The sequence below is a fragment of the Panicum virgatum genome, chromosome 7N (assembly GCF_016808335.1).
Source record: "Panicum virgatum strain AP13 chromosome 7N, P.virgatum_v5, whole genome shotgun sequence".
Taxonomy (NCBI): Eukaryota; Viridiplantae; Streptophyta; class Magnoliopsida; order Poales; family Poaceae; genus Panicum; species Panicum virgatum.
In genome coordinates, this window is record NC_053151.1 from 40,141,132 (window position 1) to 40,161,182 (window position 20,051).

General features: G+C 49.4%; 3 protein-coding genes across 3 annotated transcripts; all 3 read left to right on the forward strand.

Moving 5' to 3' along the window:
• The first annotated feature begins 2,797 nt into the window (after positions 1 to 2,797).
• LOC120683440 (acetylglutamate kinase-like) lies at positions 2,798 to 3,952 on the forward strand. The gene has a single exon (XM_039965522.1). It carries the CDS (start codon positions 2,839 to 2,841, stop codon positions 3,820 to 3,822), a length of 984 nt encoding a protein of 327 aa, XP_039821456.1. The 5' UTR covers positions 2,798 to 2,838; the 3' UTR covers positions 3,823 to 3,952.
• Positions 3,953 to 8,014: 4,062 nt separating this feature from the next.
• LOC120683500 (carotenoid cleavage dioxygenase 7, chloroplastic-like) lies at positions 8,015 to 10,602 on the forward strand. The gene is made up of 6 exons (XM_039965575.1): positions 8,015 to 8,820; positions 8,900 to 9,028; positions 9,094 to 9,225; positions 9,337 to 9,692; positions 9,834 to 10,154; positions 10,255 to 10,602. The coding sequence occupies exons 1-6, from the start codon at positions 8,043 to 8,045 to the stop codon at positions 10,396 to 10,398; spliced, it is 1,860 nt and encodes a 619-aa protein (XP_039821509.1). The 5' UTR covers positions 8,015 to 8,042; the 3' UTR covers positions 10,399 to 10,602.
• A 232-nt stretch (positions 10,603 to 10,834) lies between these two features.
• Positions 10,835 to 13,359, forward strand: LOC120683501. The gene is made up of 2 exons (XM_039965576.1): positions 10,835 to 12,657; positions 12,984 to 13,359. The coding sequence occupies exons 1-2, from the start codon at positions 11,547 to 11,549 to the stop codon at positions 13,025 to 13,027; spliced, it is 1,155 nt and encodes a 384-aa protein (XP_039821510.1). The 5' UTR covers positions 10,835 to 11,546; the 3' UTR covers positions 13,028 to 13,359.
• The last annotated feature ends 6,692 nt before the right edge of the window (positions 13,360 to 20,051 follow it).

Genomic DNA, 20,051 nt, shown 5'->3' on the forward strand with positions numbered 1-20,051 from the left:
TGCCATGATTACGGGAAGGTAAGGTTGCAGGAAGTTTGTTTATTAGTCGCTCGCCTGTCTTTCGCTCTCAATCGTTTTCGTCACTACATACCCCCAGCGCTTTCTTAGTAGGAGCTCAATTATCAAGCCAGCATGGTAGTAACTATACTACTAGATTGGCAGTTGTTAGCCATGGATGATGGATCGATCAGTGAACACATACAATGCCAAATCCTGTCGCTGCTATTTGGGGGCCCGGCCGGGAAAGGAGCAACGACGGCCGGACGTCGCCCTGGGCCGGCCGGATCCCCGGATCCAGGGCCAGGACCATCCAGACATTACTCGGCGTGTGTGCTTGTTGCCCTGTTCCTGTGGTCCTGGACTCCCGGTTCCTCAGCAGCGAGGCGACTCAAACGTCAACAGTGATCGAGCTCCGGGGCCCTCCGTACCAAGCGTACCGCGCTGCACATTCCCTTCTAGTAGTACACACATTTTTTTGCATGCGTACGAAGAAGATTCGGTGCGTGAACCGTGGCTGCCTGGCTGATGAGGCGGCACCTACTGTGGCACGTTACCGGAGGATAACCTGTCTGATCGGACAAAAGGGATCGCGATGCAATATGATGGTTTATGGGCTGCGACTTGTGAGGAAATCGTGTAGAAATAGCTAAAAATGCATGCATCTCTATCAACAGAATTACAGAAAGCAGAGCTAATAAAGCCCGGAAGGAGAACATGCCCCTCGCGTCAGGCTGGACACCTGTTCACTTGGACCGAGAGCTCTGGGCTGCACCGGGCCCCCCGGCCCGGCCACCTGTCGTGTCAGGACTGACACGTACGGCGACTCCGGCACAGCCCGCAAGATCTTGGCGGCACGCACGGCACGCGGCGGCGGCGGAACAGGTACAGGGATCTCTGTGCCAGAGACCCCGGCCCGCCGCGGCACGAGGCGGCCGCGCGCACGCGGCGGGGCTAGGCGCGCCGCGCCCGTTGCGGAGCCGTCAAAGACCTGCCGGGCAGGGTCGCGGTGGCCACGCGGCTAAGCGCCGCCGCGAACACTGTTGCGAGGTCAGGTCACCTCTCCAGCGGGTAGATTGCGCGCGTTGCGTGCGCCGGCCATCGGCACGAGGGGTACGTGGGGACTAGCTTGCCGGACAAACAACTGTGATGGCCTCCACTACAACACATGGCGGCAATGGCATCTCCTCCTTGTTACGGGCAGGTTCGAGGTTGGTTGGGCGTGCGTGCCGGGCTGGAAACAGCAGTCATTCAGTCAACAGCGCACTTGGTCGAGGTATCGCCACACGTGTATGAGTACGGGAACTCGAACGCACTGGCACTGCAGCACCAACGTTCTGGAGGCGGAGGGGACACGAGGCGATCCTGTTGGTTGGACTTTGCAGTTGCAGGTGCCAGAAGTGCGTGAATGCCTAGCGAAGGCCGGTGGTGCCACGGGCGCGGGGCAAGGACTTGCAGGCCCTTGACACCTGGGCGCTGAGCCTAGCCAATGCTTGCCCGGGGACCGGAGCCACAAGCCCACAACGCCACTACGGCGAGCACGACTCGCATGCATGGTCTCCCGTCATGAACCGGCCCGAGCCGGACATCGTCTCTCTGGATACGCAACGCGCTTACTTAAGATGATAGGATGGATCGGCTCTAGAAGAACAAACACGTCCACCAACTTTTTCCGCGACCAGTGGGGCTAAAAAGCGGGGGGACACTTGTAAGATCTGCCCTCCGACACATGGCCTCGCCATTTCCAGAAACGGAGACGGCCATTTCTTTGTTTCGGATCTTGAAGAAACGGGATCACGGCCTCGAAGCGTCAAAACGCGAATGATGCGGGCCAAAGTGCGACGACTTTCGCGACCGCGACCCGTCAGGGGACACCCGGCCCGCAACGACCGCTGCTTCGTTTCCGAGAGCGTCAGGGCGTCAACGCGTACGAGAGAATGCCATGGCGATTGCGAGCGAAGAGCAGGAACAGGCGATGGGAATGCGAAAAATGGAACGAGCAAAAGGACTAATCCATATGCTCGATCGTGCGCTCGCCACCAACCTGCCACCACACACCACAAAGGTCGTAGGGCACTGTGCATCTAGCTAAACGGCTGCGACGGCCCTTTAGTTGTTGTTTTTTTCCGAAAGCAACGTGGCGATGGTTGTCAACGTCTCTGCCTTTGCTGATGGGAATAGGGCCACCCCAAAAGTCAGATGTCGCGGAAGGAAATGGGTGCGTCGCAGGTCGGCGAGGATCGAGTTCGTACGACAAAGAGGAGGGAGCGGGCAAGCGTTGCTTTTGGTTTGTGTGGCGCGAATGGCCAAGAGATAGATCTGCTTTCGCACAAGCACAGCGAGGAGAGGATCCAAAAACCCAAGACCGGGGGATGCCAGGAAACAGCGAGGAGGGTTAACGCAGTAAATACACTACACTATGGAAACCAGAATTTGAGCATCCGCAAGAGACAAAATGGTTTACGTACTGGATCATGTTTTACTTTGGAAAAGTTTGGATTGTTCATACAAATCTTTTACTGGGATTATAATTAATATACAAATCTGGTGTTACGGCTGGGCCTCATCATCATGGCGCGCAGACCTCTCAGTTGGCCCAGCACGGGGAGGGAAGTGAGTGTGTTGCCTAGGGCTGTCTAGGCCTTTGTGCCGCGACACTTACTGGCCCATCTAGATTTGACCGGCGGGAGGGAAAAAAAAGAAAAAAGAGAGATGAAGAGGAGAGAAGCGTAGAATGGGCCGTGGGTAGGGGAAATCGCCGATGAAAACGGGCCGGACAAGGGAAACCCTACAAGAAACCCCCCAGTCAGAGGCATTTCGTCGAACACCGCCAACGCAGCCATGCTCCTCACCAAACCCCAAGTCTCCAACCCGCTCCTCCCGTCCGCGCCGCCCTCCAACCCCGCTCCCAGCTCCAGCCATGCCAGGCCCCTCGCCGCCCGCGCCGCCCGTCGCGGCCGCCTCCGCGTCTCCGCCGGGCTTAGCCGAGTGGACGTGCTCTCGGAGGCGCTCCCCTTCATCCAGCGCTTCAAGGGCAAGACGGTGGTGGTCAAGTACGGCGGCGCCGCGATGAAGACGCCGGAGCTCCAGGCGTCCGTGATCCGCGACCTCGTCCTCCTCTCCTGCGTCGGCCTCCGCCCCGTGCTCGTCCACGGCGGGGGGCCCGAGATCAACTCCTGGCTGCTCCGCGTCGGCGTCGAGCCGCAGTTCCGCGACGGCCTCCGCGTCACGGACGCGCTCACCATGGAGGTCGTCGAGATGGTGCTCGTCGGCAAGGTCAACAAGAACCTCGTCTCCCTCATCAACCTCGAGGGGGGCACCGCCGTCGGCCTCTGCGGCAAGGACGCCTGCCTCATCACCGCGCGCCCGTCCCCCAACGCCGCGGCCCTCGGGTTCGTCGGCGAGGTCGCGCGCGTCGACGCCACCGTCCTCCACCCCATCGTTGCCTCGGGACATATCCCGGTCATCGCCACCGTGGCCGCCGACGAGACTGGGCAGGCCTACAATATCAATGCCGATACGGCGGCCGGGGAGATCGCCGCTGCCGTGGGCGCCGAGAAGCTGCTGCTGCTCACGGATGTGTCTGGGATACTGGCGGACCGTAATGATCCGGGGAGCCTGGTGAAGGAGATTGACATCGCCGGGGTGCGACAGATGGTGGCCGACGGGAAGGTGGCAGGTGGAATGATACCCAAGGTGGAATGCTGCGTGCGAGCCCTCGCACAAGGTGTGCACACTGCGAGTATCATTGATGGGCGCGTTCCACACTCGCTACTGCTTGAGATTCTCACAGATGAGGGTACTGGCACCATGATCACTGGCTGAGGTGGTTATGACTTGTGGTATTTTCTTGCGTCTCTCTGCTCTTAGCCATGTATTTTATGGTAATGTAGACTTGACTCAAGATTGCAATAAGAATGCATTACTCACATTGTGAGAAAATTAGTTTGGTTGAGGTTGTCTTGCGCCCATTTATTTGTGACTTCGCTGGCTTCTAGTTGAGAAGATGTAGAGATCGTGTAGTTTGTTTAGTAAATTTGATCAATTAAGTTTAAAATCTATTCAAATGAAGTAGTATTTGTTGTGCTGCATTCAAAATTTCAAATGAAACTTTTTATGAGATTGGCCTACAAAGGCTGTAACTATGTAATACTCCCTCCGTTTTAAAAAGTAGGTTGTTTTGACTTTTCTAGATTCATATATTTTGCTATGTACCTAGACACATGTTATATCTAGATGCATAGCAAACACTATGAATCTAGAAAAGCCAAAACGACCTACATTTTGGAATGGAGGGAGTACATATTAGCTGCAGACATCATGGGAAGTGATATGATGCTTGGACTAGTTAGTGTTTTCCTTGAATGAGAGAACAGAGAAGACGCATGTAAACAGAGAGAGGTGTTTTCAGTAAGTTCAATTGAAGATTAAGTTTGCAAAATAAGGTGTTTGCTTTGCGTCTGAGACAGCAATTGGATAGCCTTTTATAAATGCTTGATTTGTGAATCTGTTATATATGTAAATTTGACATAACTATAGTATATGCCTGAACAGAATTGGTCTAAAGGCACCTAATGAAATGTTTCAGTTCTGCTCTTCTGCCCACCATCTGTTGTCCTTGAGGCACCACCATACTGCCATCCTCAGTTGACTATACTTGATGATTTGATGCTTGTAAGTAACATGAACTTGAACATCATTATTTCAGCAACTCACTAGATAATACATCAGAGATAAATAGATGGTGAAAATGAGGACCAAAAGAGTGCCCATCTGTAATCTGTAATTTTGTCAATCAATTTAACATGAGTTAATTTCACAGAACTACAACCGTCTGTGTAGCTATCGAAGAACTAGTACAACTTTCAGGATCAGTTTCTCGTTAATACAACTTTTATGTTTCACAAATTTACAACATCGCATGGACTCACCTATAAGCCACACAACCACAAATTGACACGTGGGTCCACACATAACTTGTGTGGCTTGCATATGTGACATGGATGCTTCAAGTTGTTTAGTTTTATGTAACTGATCCTAAAGGTTGTTTTTATGCACAAATAGTTGTACTTGTGTGAAATTAGCATGTATACCTTATAGTCCACTCAATGCCTGTGTACTTTGGAAGGCCTTGTGCTTCAGGAAAAAGACCCTTCTAACTATTGATGTTGATCAAATGATGTGATCAATTGATCATTGCCTCCATGCTACCCTTTTGGGCTGTATGACAGTCATTCATCTTTGCTTTGACGTTTGCTATTGTGTATGGCTACTTTCAGCAAGAGACACCAGTTGAAGAAACCAAATTTAAATTGGGAAAATGAGAACTTTATCAAGTTTATATCCAAAATAAACCTGCTAAATTTAATGAAACTACTCCAGTCTTTTGCACAAGGAGATACTATGCTCTCAATCACATCACGAGAATTCTTATGAGTAAGCTGCATGCCACCCTTTTCTTTAGAGGGATTTTATTCGAGAAATCTCCTAATGTGGCTAAAGAGATTGTTTTTTTTCCTTTTTCCCAGTAGTGGCTAAAGAGATTCCACTCGTAAGAAATTTGAAATTGACCTGTGGACTGCTGGCCTAGAACGCATAACAAAGCATATCTCTGATAGTACCTTGGAGTCAGGATGATAAAATTTCCTTGACTGGCATTTTTGACCTGTTCAAATGCAGCAGCCCATGCACAGGTGTCTCAACTTGGCAATTGCTTTTTTTTTTGTCGTGCATATTTTATTTTGTATATTGTTCCATGGTTCCTATGGGTTGATCTGAACATCTATATTTTACTTCGAAATGGTTTTCTAGCATTGATGTTAAGCATCTGATTACTCCACTCCTTTAAATATTGAATCGGAATCATGGCTTCAAGGAATGTAACTCTGGAGTGCATTTCATGGTTAAGTCGTGGAAACCGGAAAGTGGTGGTTCAGAAATAAAATAAACTATGTTGGCCGGTGACTAAACTAGTACATACGCCTGGCCTGAGTCTTGTTCAGCCGGTTCAATCTTGACGTTCTTGAGGTCTTGGCTCTTGTCGAGCTCCTGTGTTCATTGGCCCACTTGCTACTGCTGTGTTTGCTTTGTAAACATAAAACAAAGGTTGTGACGGCAAATGACAAATCCATGTCCGAAAGCATAAAGATTCCATTTTTCTGCAACATTCAGAGTAAAGTTGTAGTGCCAATCGAAGTTACAGGTTACACACAGTTGCATTGGTTGGTACAGAGGTTACACTAGTTAGTTACCCATAAATTCTACGAATAGTTAGCCCTGTTGCATTAGTTGGTGCCGACTTGCGGGGCTATGGATTGGAGAAAAGACTTTGACATGGCACCACCACTACATCAAGCCCCATTTGTGCTACTCGCAGTCGCAAGGATTGTTGCGAAACCTGAGGTGGTGGATCACAAAGATCACAACAGTCTTGCAGAAAACTCCACTTGGATCCAATGGACGACGTGGGATGCGGATGCCTGCCTTTTGGTTCTTGACCGCGCACTCGTGGAAACTTTCTGCCGGCTCGCAGCACATTTCTGAGTCCTGGCCTGGCTGACCCGTTGCCGTGAGGACACCTCCTAGCCCTAGGTATTTGAATGAACACGTCATCAATTTGATCCCGTGCAGTGGCAATAGGCACTGCGCTGCAAGCATGTGATGTGTACCCGGCCGGAGTATTGTGTGCAGTGTGCTGCTGTTTATCACTGTACTGTAGCATCTCGTCTGGGTCGTCGGCCGGGGAACAGGATCGCCAACGACGGCGTGCAGTCCTTGACGTGGCAGTGGCCACAGCACCGGATCTCGGACGTCAGTATAGATGCCATGATGCTTCGAGAAAAGCGGGGAGCTCCACCCATTCTCGCATTCAGCGGTTGTTGCCGAATCTGTTCCCCCATCGTGCTATTGCTGCCCATGTCTACTGCCTTTTTCTCGTGCCTCATGCATATTTTTAGTGCTGCCTGTGCGTCTGCTGTGCTTAAGCACTCGACCCAAGCCCCTTGTTTTATTGTTACAGTGACAAACCCTTTTAAAACCTCTCCCCGTGCCGTGTCCATTATTCTAGTTCTTGCCTTGTTGGCAGATGAATGGGCGAGGAGACGAAAGCGAACGGTGTGCTGGCCCCCTGATCGATCAGCTCCGTCCGGCCCACCGGCCCTGTTCTCGTCCCCCCGCAGCGCCCTCCGGCCGGCAACAAACTTAGCGGCGCTCACATTCACAGCACGTTTTCCCGTCCCAGATCAAACGTGGCCGTGCCGGCTGTTAGCATCGCCCACTTGTCTGGTGACGACAGCTCGGGTTATCATCGCGGCCTTCGCGGGCAAACCGGCCGGTGGGCTCTCGTCGGAACGACCACTGAGCAGCGGCAGTGAGCGATGGGCGATCCCAGGCGGCAGGCGCCACGATGATGCCAGCGGCAAACGAAACCCGCCCTTGGATTCCACTCCCGAACGGCAAGGATTCCCACGCCAAAAACCTCCAAAAAACGCCCCTCGATGCCTTTCAACTTTCAAATAAGATGCCGTTCACACAGCACCGCTTCCTAATAATCCATTTATGCAACAGGGTATCCTGCCATTAATTTTTGTTAAGCGCCCACGTCACGAGATCCAACCCAGCTTTTTTTTTTTGAAACGAACCCTCCTGCCAAATTTAACCAGGCGCCAAACACCAGCAAGCGAGCCACTGGGCACTCTGTGGCCAGCGACCGATCGAGACCGCACGCCCGGCGCACAACACAACGCCTGTAGTATTCTTGATGAATTCTTTCCCATCGGCCGATCTCGATCGAATGGCCACGGAACAGCTACTCCAACCTGTCTTTCGCTCTCCAGCTCTAGCTCCGTGAAGCGACGGACCAACGCCTCTCCTCTCTCCTTCGCTTCGCGTACTTGTACACATGTCTTCGCCGCTGGAATGGATAGCTAGCTAAGTTGTTGTCATCGCCTCCGGCAAACCCGACACGATATATCAAGGACCCCCGCGACCCTTCCACGGCTCGCGCAGACCCAAGGCGACACGTCGCAGCACGCACACAACCAAACATGTCTCCACACACCATCGCCGCCACGCACGCCGTCCTGCACCACCACCACCACCCACGCCACCACCGCGCGCCGCCGCCTCGCCGCTGCTCGCGCGGCGGCGTCCGCGCGGTCCGAGCCACCCCCGCATCCGGGGCCGCGGCGGCGGCGATGGACTCGCTGTCCGCGGCGTTCTGGGACTACAACCTCCTCTTCCGGTCGCAGCGCGCCGAGTGCCGCGACCCCGTGGCGCTCCGCGTCGCCGAGGGCGCGATCCCGCCGGACTTCCCCGCCGGCACCTACTACCTCGCGGGGCCCGGGATGTTCACCGACGACCACGGCTCCACCGTCCACCCGCTCGACGGCCACGGCTACCTCCGCGCCTTCCGCTTCGGCGGCGCCGGCGAGGGCGCGCGCTACTCGGCTCGGTACGTGGAGACGGCGGCCAAGCGGGAGGAGCACGACGCGGGCGCCGCGTCGTGGCGGTTCACGCACCGGGGCCCCTTCTCGGTGCTGCAGGGCGGCGCCCGGGTGGGCAACGTCAAGGTGATGAAGAACGTGGCCAACACCAGCGTCCTGCGCTGGGGCGGCCGCGTTCTCTGCCTCTGGGAGGGCGGCGAGCCGTACGAGCTCCACCCGCGGACGCTCGAGACCCTCGGCCCCTTCGACATCCTCGGCCTCGGCGCCGGCGGGGCGGCACCAGACGGCGATGCGGCGGAGCGTCATCGGCGCCGGCGGCCGTGGCTGCAGGAGGCAGCCATCGACGTGGCCGCGCGCCTGCTGCGCCCGGTCCTCAGTGGTCTGTACCGTCACCACCTCGGCGTGCGGTGGCACACCAGACCGGACCTGACGTTTGTGCGCGCGCGTGGCTCCCGCAGGTGTCTTCCGCATGCCGGCCAGGAGGCTGCTGGCGCACTACAAGATCGACCCCGAGCGGAACCGGCTGCTGATGGTGGCCTGCAACGCCGAGGACATGCTCCTCCCCCGCTCCAACTTCACTTTCTACGGTCAGCACCTCGCGCAAATCTTCACACCACCTGCTCGATCACTGACATTGACGACGACGACGCAGAGTTCGACGCCGACTTCGCGCTGGTGCAGAAGCGGGAGTTCGTGTTGCCGGACCACCTGATGATCCACGACTGGACCTTCACGGACAAACACTACGTCCTCCTCGGCAACCGGATCAAGCTCGACGTCCCCGGTACGGCTCGGATTAGACATTTTTTTTAGTCGCTCAGAGGCTAGTTAGTGTCATTTGGATTTTGGCGGCGTGCTTCATCACGTGAATGGCGTCTGGGGGCCGGGCCAACAGGGTCGCTGATGGCGCTGACGGGCACGCACCCGATGATCGCGGCGCTCGCCGTGGACCCGAGCCGGCAGTCGACGCCGGTGTACCTGCTGCCGCGCTCGCCGGAGGCCGAGGCCGGCGGCCGCGACTGGAGCGTGCCCGTCGAGGCGCCGCCGCAGATGTGGTCCGTGCACGTCGGCAACGCCTTCGAGGAGCCGGACGCCCGGGGCGGCACCACCCTGCGGCTCCACATGTCCGGCTGCTCCTACCAGTGGTTCCACTTCCACCGGATGTTTGGCTACAACTGGATGAACAAGAAGCTGGACCCGGCCTTCATGAACGCCGCAAAGGGCAGGGAGTTGCTGCCCCGCCTTGTTCAGGTGACCAAACACGATCTGATTTGGCGCCTTTCGATCGATCCATCCATGATGTCGATGTGCGAGGAGTTTTGTTTGCAGCGACAGCTGACATACTGACAAGGATCGCTTGTACTGTACCTGGCGTCCAATGATCGAACGCAGGTGTCAATCGACCTCGACAAGGGAGGGGCGTGCCGGGAATGCTCCGTCAGGAGATTGTCCGACCAGTGGACCAGGCCGGCGGACTTCCCGGCGATCAACCCGAGCTTCGCCAACCGGAGGAACCGGTTCGTCTACTCCGGCGCTGCCTCCGGTTCACGGAGATTCCTCCCGTTTTTCCCCTTCGACAGCGTGGTGAAGGTGGACGTCTCGGATGGGTCAGCGCGGCTGTGGTCGGTGGCGGGGCGCAAGTTCGTCGGTGAGCCGGTTTTCGTGCCCACCGGCGGTAGGGAGGAAGACGACGGCTATGTTCTGCTAGTAGAGGTATGTTCAGCATTTCCATCCAAGCACACCAACACGGATAAATGCTGATTGTTGTTTCGCTTGCTTATTGCTTCGTCTTGTTTCGCTTGCTTCTTTGCAGTACGCAGTATCTGATCACAGGTGTCATCTGGTGGTGCTGGACGCAAGGAAGATCGGGGAAAGCAATGCTGTGGTGGCAAAACTTGAGGTGCCCAAACACCTGACCTTCCCAATGGGATTCCATGGGTTCTGGGCAGATGAATGACACTAAGCATCCAATCTAACAGTAGCCAGGCCAGGAGCAGTTGACAGTAGAAGGCCAGGAGCAGTTGACACTTGCTCAAGCAAACCGAGATACAACCGAAATACAGAATACTATGTAAAAGTCTGTGCAAGTGTTGACATGAATATAAATATGTAAATATTTATACTTTCTTTAGCAACCCTCACCACAGCTTTAAACTGAAAAGAAGCAAACTTGATGTTTAAGACATAAATAACTCACACGATAGGACTAATTCTAAAACTAATCCTGTACAAAAATTACAAAACTAAGAAATCACTAGAATGCGAAATCGGCGAATTGTTGTGCTCATCAGTGTATACGAGCTATAGTTACCACGATGAAGACAAAGACAAACACAGAGAGCATGAAGGACATCCTCACTACATCATCAGATATGTATCTGTTGATGTATGTGTATAAGAGAGTGTGTGTAATTGTGTAATCTTGGAAGGACTAAATTGTAAAAGGTACACAAATATATGGGAAGGAACCGAGAGGGATCGTTGTGTGTGGCTCCAGAAATTTCCCCAAATCACTCGACTCTACATGGTGTCAGAGCCGGTCGAGGCGCAGGCGCGGCAGCAAGCAGAGGCGCGGCGCCGGAGCAAAGCAGCAGGCAGCGGTTCAGGTTGGTGGTGAGGCGCCGGACGGAGGCGGCGCAGGTGACGCAGAGCAGCGGGGCAGCCGGACGCCGGTCGAGGAGCATCGGTGAGCGTGCCGGGAGCCTGGGAAGTCGCGAGCGCGGAGGGGGCGTGATCCCGGGCGAGCAGCCACGCAAGGAGGCGAATCGCGGATCAACCTGACGGAAGCTCGAGCTGTGTGGTGGATTGGAGGGAGAGCGTGTGGTTGTTCAGGGGGTACTTGTGTGCTGGAGATAGACAGGGAGAGGCTGGCTGCTGCTGTTGGCTGCCCGGTTGGGATTGAAGGAAGGCAGCGGAGTGACTGGTGCTGCGCGTGGAGGTGTAGAGCTTGTGAGGGGCTGTGCAGGTGTGAGTTGCAGGTGTTGTGTGCTTCATCTGTGATTTGGAGGAAGGCAAGGGAGAGGTCTCTGCAGATTTGGTGTCGGTTTGCTGCTACTAGTGGAGATTAAGCGTTTGAAGCAGAGAAATTGTAGTTGCAGCTGAACAATGGGGGAAAATCAGGGCATTGAGCAGGTCCTAGGGAAACTGGTGGAACTGCTTACAACAAAGAAGGATGAGGCTCCATCTTCTAGCAAGGAAATTGTGCCACACATGGATGCAGTCCAGAAGTTGGAATTGCCACCAATTGACATCAAGTTGGAAGGCATAAAAAATTATTTGGCTTGGTCTAGACGGGCATTGTTGTTTTTGAAGGCTAAGAAGCTTGAGAGCTATATTAATGGGGAAATGGCCGAGCCAAAGGATAAATCAAGTAATGAATGGAAAAACTGGGATGCTACTAACTCTCTGGTGGCTGTTTGGTTATTAAGTTCAATGTCTCCAACAATTGCCGCATCTGTAGATACTATCACTAGTGCTTCTGGAATGTGGGAAGCTGTATCAAAAATGTACTCAGGCAGTGGGAATGTTATGTTAATGGCAGAAACAGAAGATAGAATCTATCATCTGAAACAGGGAGAGTTGCCTCTAATGGCTTATGTTGCTGAGTTGAAGCGATTATGGGCTGATCTAGATCACTACGAGCCTATTGAGTTACCACACCCAGAATGTGTGGCATGGGTGAAGAAGTATGTGGAAAAAAGGAGAGTTCTTCAGTTTTTGAGAGGATTAAGCTCAGAATTTGAGGGAAGGCGTGCTGCTATGTTCCATCAATCTAGTCTTCCTAGCCTGGAGGAAGCCATAGCTGCTATGGCACAAGAAGAGAGTAGGCTGAAAGTAATGAAAGGGAATGCTCCATCTCTGCCTCAGCCAGCGTTTGTGGTGGCAGAATCACATGAAACCAGAATATGCTATAATTGTGGTGAGAGAGGTCATCTGAGTCGTATTTGCCCTCAACCACAAAGGTCTCATCGTGGAAGGGGGAGAGGTAGTGATAGAGGTACATCGAGGGGAGGTGGATACCGTGGGGGAAGGAGAGGCTATAGAGCTAACTTTGCTATGCCTGAGGAAACTGCATCAGATTTGGTCACAATTCCAGTTGCAGAGTTAGAAGAGTTGAAGAAGCTAAGAGAGAACAAGAGTAACTCAAAATATGATGATCAAAGAGCAGTGTCAACCTCATTTGGTAATGTTGCCAATCTTGTTCATTCTGATTCAGGTATGAGGAACAATGCTTTGGTAACCACAAAAAAACTTAATTCGAGTTGGATATTAGATTCGGGTGCATCCAAACATGTCACGGGCACGCCAAATGAATTTGCATCATATATACCATATCCACATTCTTATAAAGAGACAATTCAAACCGCCGATGGAACATCCCAACCCATCAGAGGGGTTGGCACGGTGAAATGCACTCCATCCATAACATTATCATCAGTGTTATATGTTCCTTCCTTTCCAGTTAATTTGGTCTCAATAAGTTCATTAGTTGATCAGATGGACTGTCGGGTTTCCCTTGATCGTGAAAATTGTCTAATTCAGGAAAGGAAGACTGGAAAGAGACTTGGGACTGGAGTTCGAAATAATGGACTCTGGTTTCTTGATAGAAGGAAGACCGATGAAGCAATATGTCTAGCTCTCACAACAGTAGCTAGTGAAGAGGAGGCGAAGGTAATGCTTTTGCACTGTCGGTTGGGGCATATATCTTTTGATGTTATGAGTAGAATGTTTCATGATGAAATGTGCAAGGTAGACAAACGAAAATTAGTATGTGATGCTTGTGAATTTGGGAAACACACGAGAGCCTCCTACGTGAGTAGAGGACTACGGAGTGTGAATCCTTTCATGTTGATCCACTCAGATGTGTGGACTTCTCCTGTTGTTTCAGTGAGTGGAATGAAATATTTTGTTACCTTCATTGATTGTTATTCCCGTTTCACATGGTTATATCTTATGAAGCACAAAAGTGAGGTATTAAATTGTTTTAAGGACTTCTATGCATGTGTAAGGAATCAGTTCAATACTCATGTTCAAATTATTAGAACTGATAATGGGACAGAATATTTGAATAATGAATTTAGAACCTTTCTTTCTAAAGAAGGGATATTACACCAGACATCTTGTCCTGATACACCCCCACAAAATGGAGTAGCAGAAAGAAAGAATCGCCATCTACTAGAGGTGACCAGGTCACTCATGTACACAATGAATGTACCTAAGTTCTTATGGAGTGAAGCGGTTATGACCGCGACTCATCTTATTAACCGCATGCCATCAAGAGTGCTTGGTATGAAAACTCCATGTGAAATGCTCTTCGGGAAAAATGAATTTATTGTTGCACCAAAAGTTTTTGGATGCACTTGCTTTGTGAGGGATCACAGACCTTCTGTAGGGAAATTGGATCCCCAAGCTATCAAATGTATATTTGTTGGGTACTCATGTGGGCAAAAAGGATATAAATGTTGGAGCCCATCTGAACATCGTATGTTTGTGAGTATGGATGTCACTTTTAGAGAATCAATTCCTTTTTATGGAGAAAGATCAGATCTGAGTGATCTATTTGCTATACTTGAATCTCCTAGTGTGGATGAAGTTACTCGTGAGGGGGAGAGTAAGAATGTTCAGAGTGACTCAGTTGAGAAACAATCAAAAATAGAAGGAGTGATAAGTACTTCAGCTTCTCAGGAAATGAGAGTGGAAGGGGTTAATAATGAATCAATCTCTTCTCAAGATAGGAACTTTGAAGATGGGAGGCAACATGATAGATATTTTTCAAAGGTATATACAAGAAGGGAGTATAGATCTCCGGCAGAGGCAACAGAGGTGGCACCACCACCTCCAATACATGACAGTACCCAGGAGATAATTAATGTGCCTTCATCACCGGAAGTTGAGCTTGATCATCCTTTATCAGATGACTTGCCCATTGCATTGCGAAAATCTACACGGATTAATGCAGGAGTGCCTCGGCCAAGGTATGGATTTGAGGATGATATTAGTAACTATGTTTCATATGCTTCTTTATCCCCTTCATATAAATCATTTCTAGCCTCATTGCAATTAGTGCAAATTCCTAAAGATTGGAAGGAAGCAAAACATAATCCAAAATGGAAAGAGGCCATGCTTGAAGAATTAGCTGCTCTAGAAAAGAACAAAACTTGGGATCTTGTACCTCTCCCTATAGGTAAGAAGGTTGTCGGTTGCAAATGGGTATTTACAGTAAAACAAAATCCTGATGGGAAAGTAGAGAGGTACAAAGCTAGACTAGTTGCAAAAGGGTATTGTCAGACTTATGGAATTGATTACGATGAGACGTTCGCACCAGTTGCAAAAATGAGCACAGTGAGGACATTAATCTCTTGTGCAGTTGTTTATGATTGGCCATTATATCAGTTAGATATTAAAAATGCTTTCTTGCATGGAGATCTCCGAGAGGAAGTCTATATGGAAATTCCACCAGGATTTGCTACTGATCAGACTAAGGGCAAAGTGTTGAAGTTGAAGAAGTCATTGTATGGTTTAAAGCAGTCACCAAGGGCTTGGTTTGATCGATTAAGGCGAGCAATGTGTAACATGGGATACAAACAGTGCAATAGTGATCACACTGTGTTTTATCATCATTCTAGAGGTCATGTCACTATTCTTGCAGTGTATGTGGATGATATGATTATCACTGGTGATGACACTTTGGAGATAACTCGACTAAAGAGGAATCTAAGCAAGGAATTTGAAGTGAAGGATTTGGGACAACTTCGATATTTTCTGGGCATTGAAATAGCAAGATCTCCTAGGGGAATTGTTCTTTCACAGCGCAGATATGTACTTGATCTGCTAGATGAAACAGGTATGCTTGGATGTCGCCCAGCTTCTACCCCTATTGAACAAAATCACAAGATATGTGCAGAATATGGAGACCCTGTAGACAAAGAAAGATATCAGAGACTTGTGGGACGGTTGATCTATTTATGTCATACAAGACCTGATATAACGTATGCTGTAAGTATTGTGAGTCGCTATATGCATGACCCAAGAAGCGGCCATTTGGATGCGGTCTACAGGATCTTGCGATACTTGAAAAGTAGTCCAGGAAAGGGGTTATGGTTCAAGAGAAATGGCCATTTAGAAGTGGAAGGTTATTGTGATGCAGACTGGGCTAGTTGTCTTGATGATAGAAGATCGACATCTGGTTACTGCACCTTTGTTGGGGGAAATCTAGTGGCATGGAGAAGCAAAAAACAACCAGTAGTATCTCGATCAACTGCAGAAGCAGAGTTCAGAGCTATGTCAGTATGCCTTAGTGAGATGTTATGGGTGAAAAACTTGTTATCTGAACTAAAACTAATGAAAGGCACTCTGAAACTTTGGTGCGACAATAAGTCAGCGCTTAGCATTGCAACCAATCCTGTTCAGCATGACAGAACCAAGCATGTGGACATCGATCGCTTCTTTATCAAGAAACGATTGGATGATGGGACTCTTAAGTTGGATTTTGTGACTTCAAGCGAACAGGTAGCAGACTGTTTAACAAAGGGATTAGGAGTTAAAGATTGTGTATTAGCCTGTAGCAAGATGGGGATGATAGATATTTATCACCCATCTTGAGGGGGAGTGTTGATGTATGTGTATAAGAGAGTGTGTGTAATTGTGTAATCTTGGAAGGACTAAATTGTAAAAGGTACACAAATATATGGAAAGGAACCGAGAGGGATCGTTGTGTGTGGCTCCAGAAATTTCCCCAAATCACTCGACTCTACAGTATCTGTCGTAGTCCTTGTCCCCAGTTTGAAACAACAAATTCACAAGCCCAATTATTTTCTCAAAAAATTCCTTGATTTTTGATTGGGTGTTTTCCAGGACCCACATAATGAATCCAGGAGCGGTAGAGCTTTCCTTATTAGTCTCCTTGGCTGAACAGGAGCGGTAGAGCTTTCCTTATTAGTCTCCTTGGCTGAAAAGAGAGATAAGTTGCATCAGATAAAGATCCACCCAGGAGTCCCACATAACTAAATGGGTGGGCAGGCTGCTGATAACTAAAAACAGATTAACATGGGATGAACATGGAATGAAAAGATGATACAGATTCATCCAACGTAAAAATAAAAAGATGATGCAAATTTATCCAACGTATTAAGAAAAACTCCAACTTCTAAATGGATTATTTTATTTGTGCGTTTTAACAATGATCTTTTAATGATGCTGAATTAGCTAGATGTTTGGTTACCCATACCAAGATACAAAAGGCAGAATCTGTCACATACCATCTTCGAAGGATCTCTAGAATTCTTGTACCACCTCGTTATTCGTCACAGCTTGCCATACAGCCTTGTCAGTTGACAAGGCCACGACCATTTTCTGCATGAAGGATGTCACTGTTCAGCAGGAAAACTAGCGCAGATAGTATATTTCAACGGCTGCTAGTAATGTGTCAATATTTTCTGGCACCAAATTAAGTTTGCTAGACGTCAAGAATAGTCAAGAATAAAGTCTAGCCATATTAACCTGAAGGGAAGTGTTTTCGTTCAATAGGCGGACTGCATCCAATACACTCTTATGTTCCTTTGTCACCTTTGTCAAAAGTTGAGCACTTGATTTATGAGCAGTTTCACTCCATTCAGTTTCACTCCATTCATATGATCTGACATCTAATGCATCAGATTCTATAGCAAAGTGATTCTCAAATATCCCAAATGAAGGGTGCCCTGAGATGGGCAATGCAAGCGCTAGCTCAGGCCCATCAGAGTCCACGGCAGAAAAATTATCAAACACCCTGCAGGGATCAAATAGTTAAATAGTTAGTTTGCTTAGGTATAACAATCATGTCACACAGAATGAATTTAAGGTTACATGCTCTAGATAATATTGATGACAACTTCTTCACTAAACAGGATAAGAAGGATAAGAAGCTCTATAACTAGAGGCAATAACAAAGCAATTCGCCCCACTTAGCGGGAAAAAAATAAATTGGACACCCAATCCAAACGCTTGACGTGGTATTGCACATCTTGATGGCAACGCAGCGCGTAACAATTTGAAGGATACACGAAACAAACACAGAGTTGGCACGCTAACTTATGCATGACTAAATTTGCAAATTCGTGCAAAATAAATTGCAACTCACGGGAGTGATTTGGGGCACGCTAACTTATGCATGACTAAATTTGCAAATTCGTGCAAAATAAATTGCAACTCACGGGAAATTTCGCCATGTAGTTCTGTAAAAACTACCATGCTCTATTTAGTTGCCAAAAAATTTCCTACACTACCCGTCACATCGAATCTTCAAATACATGCGCAGTTGAAAAAAATAACAGTTCAATTGTAAATGACGAGATGAATATTTTAAAATTAATTAGTTTATGATTAGACATTAATTGCCAAATAACAACGAAAGTGCTGCAGTACTCAAATCCAAAAAATTTCACGAACTAAGCATAGCCTAAAGTATGCAGTGACACCTGACAATTTCCGATCTTAAACCAATCTAATCTGATAATCCAAAGGCCCTAGCTAGCTAGAATCTTACTGTTTGATGCTGGCCACGGCGGCGTGGACCTCGTCTTCGGTGGGCGGGGCCCCGAAAACAACCCCCTGCTCCTCCGTCGGCTCCCCGCGGGAGCCGGGGGCAGCCCTCGCCCCGGCGGCGACGACCTCCTCCCAGTCCTCCTCGCCGTCGCTGCGCAGCGAGCGAGAGTCCCAGGACGAGGCGGAGCCGCGGATCGAGTACGGGGGAGGCGGCGACATGGCGCGCAGCGGGAGGCCCCCGCCGCGCGAGAGCGAGCGGCAGGCGACGGCGGAGGAGGGCTGGAGGGGAAGGCCGGCGCGGCGGCGCTGCTGGAGGCGAGGCGGACGACGTTCTCGCCCGCTCTCCTTCTCCCCCTCCTCGTGTGCACTACGTAAACCACCATCCTCTCCCCTCCGATGCGTCTCGCCTCAGCCTCCTTCGATGCTGTTGTTGTGGTGGCGACCTCGTTGGAACTTGGAACGAGGGTTTTGTCGGTTAAAATACTACAATACGCTGTCGCAGATTCGGTCCCTGGATATTTATTAGAGAAAAAAACCTAGCTTTTTTATAAAAGAAACTGATGACGGGAGATGGCTGCCGTTTATTCTCGAATCTGACGGATAGAATGTACTTTGCTTTACAGGTTTTCTCTTTATACGGGACCGAACATCATCTATTTTCGTAAAAAAGTGTACTACATTGCACTTGCACGTTACATTCACTCTCTCGTTGGAAATAAATAAACAGTGTCACAAAAGATCTACTAGAGTAGATGCATTTCTTAATTCATAGAGATTAGTAGTAATGTAGTAGTATAGTTTGCAGCTTTAAGTGAGGACGTATCACATATTTGAATCTAATAATACGGAGAGGTATTAACTGTGATGAACCAGTATCTAAATTCTGGTCTGCTAGCTCTTCCCCAATGACACTTAGCTTGCGGCTGCACTAAGGCAGTTTCTTCACATATTTGAATCCTGGCAGCTATCTCAACTACACCAAATTCTTGTATTAGCTACACACTTTAGAATTATAAATAAACCCTAAAATAACTTGAATTATTCATTCAACTCTTTAACTCAGTGAAATAATTTATTTCGCAAATACTATTCATCATACACAAAAGCATATGAATATAGCCTAACCACTTATTAACTCAGTACGGAATTATCTACGGGTGTGGCTATTTTACGGTCAACCGTACGGAGGAGCTGCGTACAGTCGATTTTCCGACGTTCTTTTTTTCCTATTTTAGTCAGTTTTTTGTCGTTTTCTGATTTCAAGAAATTTTTTCAGAGAAAAAATTTTTGAGAAAAAAAGACAGAAAATTTTGACGAGAAAAATTTTAGAGAGAAAAATTTGAGGAAAAAATTTAAGATGGAAAATCAAAGAAAAAAATTGGAGAGCAGAAATATTTTTGAAAAAAAAATAGGAAACAGGGAACCTTCAAGAGAAAAAAATCGAAAAAAGTTGTACGAACAAATTAAAAAAATTCAACAGAAAAAATTTTAAAGAAAAAAATGTTTTGAATAAAAAAATAAAAACGAAAAACAGAAAAAAAACAAAACCCTACCGCCGCCGCATCGTTGTGCCGCCGCCGGGGGCGAGCGCCTGGGCTGCCGCCGCCGGCGAGGCCCAGGGAGCGTGCTGCACCGCGCGCTGCGTCTGCCCAACCGCGCCGCTCAGCTCCGCACCACCTCGCCGCGCCGCCCCCGCCCCTGGCCGCGAGCTCGGGCAAGAAAGGTCGTCGCCGCTCCGCCGGGGGGGGGTCGCTGCCGCTCTGCGCCCTCCGCCGCCTGCCACGCTCAGAGAGAGAAAAGAGATAGAGAGAAAAGAGAGGAGACGAGTGGATCTCGGAAGTGATAAGGTTCCAGGCTCAAAGAGTAGAGAAAAGAGCGGGTCCCACCATGTGCGGGGGGTCGGACGGATTGACAGTAATTTTTCTTGCGTCCGGCCAACCGTAAAGGCAACATCGCGATTATCTATTTTTGACGGTACCATTTTTTAGCATAACGTTCGGGCTTTTTAACTACAATCGTCTACTAGTTTCTTGCCAATGAAGTAATAATATGAGGCCAGCGATATGATCTGAGGTCAGCCTATCTTTC

Coding starts and splice junctions, on each gene's coding strand:
- LOC120683440 (XM_039965522.1), top strand. CDS start 2,839: ATGCTCCTCACCAAACCCCAAGTCTCCAACCCGCTCCTCCCGTCCGCG.
- LOC120683500 (XM_039965575.1), top strand. CDS start 8,043: ATGTCTCCACACACCATCGCCGCCACGCACGCCGTCCTGCACCACCAC. Junction 9,693..9,833: donor TGCTGCCCCGCCTTGTTCAG/GTGACCAAACAC, acceptor GATCGAACGCAG/GTGTCAATCGACCTCGACAA. Junction 10,155..10,254: donor GCTATGTTCTGCTAGTAGAG/GTATGTTCAGCA, acceptor GCTTCTTTGCAG/TACGCAGTATCTGATCACAG.
- LOC120683501 (XM_039965576.1), top strand. CDS start 11,547: ATGGGGGAAAATCAGGGCATTGAGCAGGTCCTAGGGAAACTGGTGGAA. Junction 12,658..12,983: donor TCTTGTTCATTCTGATTCAG/GTATGAGGAACA, acceptor TGTCTAATTCAG/GAAAGGAAGACTGGAAAGAG.